Raw genomic sequence first — 8083 nt, 5'->3', positions numbered from 1 at the left:
CCCCCTGCTCACACCCACTCCTGCTCACACCCCCTGCTCACACCCACTCCTGCTCACACCCCCTGCTCACACCCACTCCTGCTCACACCCACTGCTCCTCACACCCACGACCTGCCGGGTCCCCCCTGCCTTCCGGGCGTGCGCGTGGCTGACACACTCACGCGAAGAAGGGGTCGTCCTCGAAGCTGCTGCTCAGCATCCGGAACATCGTGGCTTCGCGGCGGGCGGCGGGCGCGGGTGGAAATGGGCGCAGCTCGCCGCGTCGCCCTCAGCCTGCTCTCCGCTCGCCCGGAGCGTCTGCCTGCGGCCAAGGCCGCGCCCGCGACTAAGGCGGGGCCTAACGCCCCGCTGCCTCTCCATTGGCCCCGGCCCTGTGACGTCACTAAGGGAGGCGGGGAAGGGGAGGCCAGCGCGAGGCTGCCATGGCAACCGCGGTAAACACACGGGAGGCTGGACGTTTGGCTCGAGGCCCATGGGACCTTTCAGCGAGGCTCCCCAGAGACAGTTTGGTATCAGAGCCTTGGGAACCAAAACAGCAGACCAGCTCTTTATGACCTTGGCCAAATCGCCCTTGGTCCCGACTGTTCTCTGGTGGTAGCTGATCAAATAATGAAAAAAAGTGAGAAAAACGTTTTGAGTACAGTTATCAAGTAGTGTATTCATTTCTATCAGATTTAAAAAATAAAACTAATACATATTTCTGTGATCTAAAACTCTAAGTAATACACAAACACGTAGACATATGATCAAAATAAAAATTACTTTTGGTTTACTCCCTGTCCATTTCAAGGACCAGAGCTCATGTTGAAACCAATAAATCTTCATCTTTCCAGCCTTCTTAACAAGCAGCATTTGGGCCCGAGATCTGAAACAAGCAGCCATTATCTAACTAAGATTCTACTTCTATTATTATAGTATAAAGAAACCTATTTATGACAAGGAAACTGGTTTCCATCTTAAAGCAGTGCAATACCGTAACGATAAGATGAAACATTGGAACATTTTTAGTGATCTTCAAGAGATAGTACTGGTGAGATTTGGATATGGTATTATGGAGGAAGGGGCAACATTAAAGTTGTTGTACAATTGTTGATGTTTGGGATGTTTGGAAAGTGCTATAGAGGCCCTTCCGAGACCTAGAGACAGATAAGGACCAAGAATGATGGTAGGGAAGGGCGAAAAGGTGTCTGCACCCTCAACTCACTGTTCCCACACTCTCTGGGGCGTTCCCTTGTGGAGGTGGAAGGGTATCCATGACTCCTAGGACCCTGTGAGAGAGAGAGGTGGCATGCTGCCACTCCGGAGAAGTGTGTGGGACCTGATTTGGAAGAGACAGGAGTACTTAGGGTTATTTTTGGAGCTGGAAACTTAATCCTTTGAACCTTTACCCCTCCCCCCCATTTCACCAGGTTTCTCTGCAGTCTGCTTCCCTGAGACTATTGGCTTCAGGCAGGGCAGGCTTCACAGTCTAAGATGACACGGCCCTTCCAGGAAATACATCGGCTATTTTAATTTTCCTCTGGCCTCAGCATGATGCTCGGCACGATGGCAAAACTTTCGGAACGAAATTAGTTTCTGTTTGATACAAAGCAAATGTGTGAGAGATTGTAGTTTAAAAAAAACATAAAAGGAATACAGGCCATGGTCTGACAAACAATAATATTAAAATACTTCTGCACAGATGCTAAATAAAGAAAACTGTGAGAAAAAGCTCCATCTTGTTGCATGGAAGTTCACCCCATTTTTGAAACACACAGGAACTTGAATTCGGGGACAGGCTGGTAGGGATCCCCCAGCGCATACAAACGCACGCAGTTTAGACACCTAGTATAACGCCCTTTTAAAAGGTGGTAGAAGAAAAAGAATTGGAACCAAAAGCCCATGACATCTATTGTAAATGGGGACAAAAGAAGGAGTGGGTCAGGAGAGGATGAACACCCCATTAAGGAAGCAATGGAGATATGGAGCAGGCTGAGAGGGGTCTTGGAACTGGCTATAAAGACAATTATAATAACTATTAGTTGTGAAGCCCTCCTACAATTTATGTTGTGTGTGTGTGGGGGGGCTGTAAATGAAAAGGTAGCATGTGCCAACTGACAAACTGGGAAGAGTGAGAGGGGATGGGGCGTACAGTCACAAATAGAAGGTACTACATCTTACTGAGAAAGTAAATTTGAGCAGAATGTTCTAAGAAGGAAATATGTATCTTTCTGAACTTTCTAGGCTGGTACAAAGGTGCCTGATATCTGACATGTATAGCTCTACTTCTGTGACTTGAAACTCACCTTCAGGGAGTAAAATAATAAGCTTTCTTTATTAGGATAACAGTTCTCACTTGTTCTTCTTGTGTCCCAAACACTGCCCTAAGTGCTTTCAAATACGTTTTCTCTGTTAAACCTTCCAATACCATGTGTACTAAGATGATTATTCTTGATTACACATGAACACACCGATGCCCAGAGAATTGATGGCTCACTCTAAACTGAGATTTGCCCTGCTCCAAAGGTTATATTATCTCAGCCACCCGACTTTGCCTCCCTGTAAAGTTTACAAGGGTCACGTACTATCATGTTTGTATGGTAAATTGCATGTTCACACATGTAAGCTCTAGCCACACTACTGCTTGGTTTCATTGGGAAAAACACACTGACCAAGTCAAGGAAAGACTTGCAAAGAAATGTGTGAAATAAAGTCAATTCTGCAACTCTGCTAATGACACCAAGGGTTAAAAATGTCAGCAAGGCCCAGGTTTTTCCACCCACTAACTCACAAGATTTTTAAGAAAGACTAGTTGCATCTCAGATGCTATTCTAGCCATTTAGAATACAAAACTCCCTGGCCTACTGGAGCTTACATTCCAGCTCATTAGCTCATGTGTCCGAGATTCTACAAACAGTTACAGCACCTTAGAAATGTTCAACAACTTCTAGTATATTACCTCAAGTGCCCAAGAATGAAGAAATCATTATTTTAGTACAATATCTCAAGTTCCCAAGAATGTGGAAATCATTATTTCTAGTCTTGTATCTCAAGTGCCCAAGAATGAGGAAACCATCGGGCTTTGAGTGCTAGATTTTTATGTTATTGTATTTCTCCATAACCTTGCGTTTTAGATGGTTACGAGCGTCTTTGCAACTGTTGATTCTAGTGCACCCACAAACACTGTACCTTACTCTAAATGCTTCTTTCAACAGTGCATAGATATTGCACCTGGTGAGTTTTACTGTCAGCCTGACACATCCCAGAGTCACCTGGGAAAAGCGAACCCCAAATGAACTATTGCTTCGGTCAGATTGGCTGTGGCCAAGCTTTGGAGGAATTGTTTTGGTGGATGATACATGTGTGATGTATCCCTAGCACGATCCCTAGGTATCTGAGCCTGGGCTGTGTAAGAAAGCCAGAAGAGCAAGCCAGAGAGTGAGCAAGGCTGGAAGCAGCACCCCTCCATGATCTCCACTTCAGTTCCTGCTTCTGGGTTCCTGCCTCCGGCTTCCTCCCGGACTCCCCTCAGGGAGCAGCTGTTACCTGAAGGCGTAAGCTGAAATAGACCCCATCCTTTACAAATTGATCTTAACCATGGCGTTTTCCACAGAAACAGAACGAAACTAGGACAAAAGTGCTCTAAGAACAAGACAGCAAATTAAACTCATAATTTGTCCTGTGCCAACCATGGAGGGAAACATAATATCTTGGAGTAGTTGGCATATGTAAACACCACCAAGTTACAGATATGAAGGTATTTTTTTCTTTTTTAAAATAGATTTATTTATATTATTTTATGTGTCTGGGTATCTTGCCTACATGCACAGATAAGTGCACCGCATGCATGCATAGTACAATGGATTCCCTGGAAGTGGAGTTACAGACAGGTGTGAGCTCTTATGTGGATGTTGGGAACTAGACTCAGGTCCTCCAGAGGAGCAGCCAGTGCTCTTAACTGCTGAGCCTTCCTTTCGGCCACACAAGAGCTTTTATGGTCAGGGGGAACTAGAGACAAGGTTTTTCTGTATAACTGTTGTCAGAGGCCATTCCCAGTTACTCAGACCATGAAATAATCACTCAGAAACTATATTTACAATGTTGTTTGCTCAATAGCTTGAGTATATTGCTAGCTAGCTCTTACAGTGCTGGGATTAAAGGTGTGTGGTCCTAAGTGCAGGGATCCCCTTTGTGTGAGCTCTGTTTCTCTTTTAGACAGATTGAATGCCAAGTAGCCCAGGGTGGCCTTGAAATCACAGAGAGCCAACTGCCTCTGTCACCGGAGTGCTGGGATTAAAGGTGTGTGCCTCCACTGACTGGCTTCTATGGCTAATTCGTGGCTTAGCTCTGCACTTTGATCTTCAGCCAAGCTTTATTTGTTAGATCACAAACAAAAGATCACCACAGCATCTGGTGTGCTGGGATTAAAGAAAGCATTACTAATGCCCCAGAAAACTTCCTCATGCTACTTCCTAGGCCACACCCCTCAAGGATAAGTAATATTCTGAGATTTTCTTTTTTCCTTGAACCCACTTCTAATGCAGTATGTTCAGACAGCTTATTCTTTCTTACTGTGTATGAAATTGCTGCTCATCTCTGATGGAGTTTTGGACTATTCCTCTATTTTGTGTTTAAAAATAAGGCTTATATGACTATGCTTGTATAGTTTATAAATCAGTGCTCTGCTCTTAAGCTTTTATTATTGAGATTCTGAAACATTTTCTTAAAGAGAAGTATTTTTAAAATTTTTCTCATAAAGAGCATTTTCCTATTGACTAGGCACATAAAAGTTGGCTAATGTTTTGTGTTTATAGATGTATGCTGAATTTTCCAAAATAAAGGAGAAAAGCTCTCCCCATGCTCGAGATTCTACAAGATCCAATGGTGGATTAAACTCTGTTCCTGTAAGCAAGACTTCTGCAGACCCAGAGACAAGTTATTTTGGGCTCTTTTAGTCTCTTTAAATTAAGAGCCATTCATTGCCCAACCCTGTTTTTTTTTTGATTATCAAACCCCGTTAAATGCATTTTTAGCAGACCACTGGCTTCCACCAATCCAACAGCAAAGAAAGGCATCTGATAGCAACTGAAACGCATAGCAGAATTTTCTCAGCCTGGCTAAAACTTGCTTATTTATGGCATTTGGTAAATGGCTTGATTTGTGACTTTATTTGTTCCGTGTCTAATAAAATCTCCTTTCCTAGCTTTCATAGTGGGACATCTTATTCAGGGCAACCCAACTGGGTGTATATTACTATGGCCATTCATATTTGGCTAAGAATGAGCTATTCCTTATTCCCTTTGAGGTGAGATCTATGTTTTGCATCTACATAGATAAGAAGGAACATGTTAAATTAAAAAAAAGAAAGCATAATTATGGAGCCAAAATCAATCCAAAAGTCTAAAAGTTTCTTCAGAAAATAGTACTCAGGCCCCTGTTCTCAGAAGTGCTTTAATGAGGCCACCTAAAGGGCTATTTTGGAAAGTTATTTTTGGAGAGAATTCAACAGGGGCCCCACTGGCAAGGCGACCAAGGGACTTGGTTGAAAACTACTGAGGGCTAGGGTGTCTTCCTTCCTTTGTGATGTGTTTTGATCCCTTTATTAAAAGTTGCAATAGGAATATTATCTGTCCAGTCACTGGAAGGCCATGAAAATTCCAGTCCTATCCATCGTATGTGTTTGGCGTGTGTCTGTGTGTCAGGTGGGGGAGGTCACTCCTCCCTGTCCTCGTCCCATTTCTAATTATACCATCTACACAGGTTTATATGAACAGAAGTTAAAGTCTAGGATCCACATGTGGAAGAGACCAGGGTATTTGCTTTTATGAATCTGGGTTACTTAATGGAAACTCCTAATGCCAAGGCCCATTGAGTCACAGAACCCATTGTCACGATTTCATAGAGGAAAAAATGAGCTGTGTGAAAAGATAAGTTTTCCTAAAGCTGAAGGCAGGGAGGTGCTAGGGTTGGGATTGGAAGTTAGGCAGTCAAGCTGTGGAATCTGAGTTTTTAATCAACATACTGGTATGTATGAGCTTTTCTGGCCCCTTTTCCTAATCCCTGCCCCGCAAAACAAAAAAGCAAAACAAAACTCATTGAGCTGACCTCCTTACTGTCAATTGGTAGCAGAATAAAAATACACAGACACGGATTGGAGCCAGTCAAATAAAAGGGATGGAAGTGGATGATAAACTGACCATAGGATCAAAGTAACAACCAACTTCATTGAGTTTCTGCCTGTGTTGGGCACAGCTTTAATGCTCCAGAGATTAGACAGACAAATGCTATTACTATACCAACTGCACAAGACCAAAAGAAGGGCCAGAGCAGAGAAACCACTCATCCAAGGTCTCTCATCCTGCTGAGAAGCCCACTCCTGTCTTCCTGCTGTGTCACTGTGGGGACCCAGAGGTGTGGGCTGGTAGCTTGCTGCAGGGGACTGGCTTCCAGCTGAAGAAGCATAGCTATGGCACGGAGCTCAGATGTCCCTGCAGAGATGCATGCCCACTGGTCACATGGATTTCACATGAATTCTCTTAATTTTTTTTAAGTGTTAGTAACTAATTAAAAAGAAAGTCCCTCAGAGCAGGCCACAGAAAACAAGCCTGTGGGCTGAATCTGGCTGCAGGCTGTGAGCATGTGATCCTGTTACTGAGAGGGTGTGTTTTCATGGCATGAAAGAGACACATGAGCCCTGAAACATTCACATACCGGCTTCTGCATGTAACTCTAAACCAGACCGACAGCAAACCCTGGGTTGGGAGAGGTAAGATGTACCCTGGTCTCTGGCACGAGGCCCTCGCCAATGGACACCAGTCCCCAGTCACATCACTGAGGTCCAGACTCTCAGATGTCAGGGTCACAGGGCAGTCATTTCATCTCTGCAGGACGTTTAGACTGCAAACTAATTCTCACCTGGACCACAAATGTTTAGTTCAAGTCTGTCGGATTCAGTGTACTCTATTACTTTTAAAATTCATTTTAGTCAATTTTAAATTGGATTAAAATTATATTGACTTCTGGCCTAAAATGTTTGCCTTTCAATTTTTTTTCTAGATTGCCTTTTAGTGTGCTTTTGATAAAATATGTCTCCTGATGTTAGAATAAAATAGTAAAGGCCCGTATGTACACACAAAACAATCTGTGAACAAAACTGTCTGCTTCCAAGACTTTTTGCCCTCTTAGTGTTTGCTGTCATGGAGCTAGCACACTCAGTAGCTGTGTGAAGTAAACCTACATTTTTCATACATACATACACACACAAATATATATAGTGTAATATTATACACACACACATATATAAATGTTCTTTTCCTTTGTCTTCTGGTAACACTGAGGATCGAATCCAGGGCCTTACATCTGCTGAGTGAGCACCGAGATGTTTCTCCCCCTGCCCACTTTAAAAACCCTTCCTCCTTTGGTTTATGTATCACAACACTGGAGACTGAAGCTCAGGGCTCACATACGTTAGGCCAGGCACATCGTTTGGTCACATGTCTATCAGAAACTTGCACCAAAGCAATCAGTATAGGCCAGAACAAAATGATCAGAGTTAGTTATTTCATTGGGCTTGACGTAGGAACCAGCAATTAGCTGGCAAATTTGAAAGCATGTCTTAAACCAAATGCTGTAGTTCGTGGTCTGTGTGTTTGCTGGGTCTCTCTGACTTCTTACCTTTTCTGCGTTCATTCTCTCCTTTTGCTGTTTTTTTTTCCTTCTGACTTAATGAACTTTGTGTTTTATCTAGATTGATTCTGTGAACTCTGATAAAACACCTGATGCTTCCCTAGAACAAATACTGGTACCGAGCCATAAATAACGCAATAAGGTAACCAGCATTAATTTGATGGCGGTGTTGAGATACTGGCCTCTGTCTGAGAACAAACTCATTAAGGGATCCTTGCTGACATGATAAAGTGCCCGCGAAGATCTCAGAGTGATGTCTCTAATTGCCCAGGCCTTTTTCCCATTAGGTATCTGCATGAATTATAACTCTTCGGCGAAGATAAAAAGGCTGCCGCGAGAAACTGCCCCAGCGCTATAAGGGCTGTCGGTCTGGAGGGCATCTCAAATGAGATTAATGATGGCAGCACTAATAGAAGAA

At 43.4% G+C, this 8083-nt stretch overlaps 1 protein-coding gene across 2 annotated transcripts in view; it reads right to left on the bottom strand.

Annotated features, from left to right (window-relative positions):
- Mlf1 (myeloid leukemia factor 1) overlaps window positions 1–300 on the bottom strand; it is a 24591-nt gene extending 24291 nt beyond the window's left edge. For both annotated transcript variants that reach the window (XM_005344079.3, XM_026783642.1), the window contains exon 1: window positions 162–300. In XM_005344079.3, the coding sequence (XP_005344136.1) occupies window positions 162–208 (47 nt within the window). In that variant the 5' untranslated portion in view covers window positions 209–300. The remainder of the gene's footprint in view (window positions 1–161) is intronic.
- Window positions 301–8083: the final 7783 nt, after the last annotated feature.

Source organism: Microtus ochrogaster, chromosome 1 (assembly GCF_000317375.1).
Source record: "Microtus ochrogaster isolate Prairie Vole_2 chromosome 1, MicOch1.0, whole genome shotgun sequence".
Taxonomy (NCBI): domain Eukaryota; kingdom Metazoa; phylum Chordata; class Mammalia; order Rodentia; family Cricetidae; genus Microtus; species Microtus ochrogaster.
The sequence above is the reverse complement of the archived record's forward strand: the minus strand, read 5'-3'. Positions and strand labels throughout refer to the sequence as shown.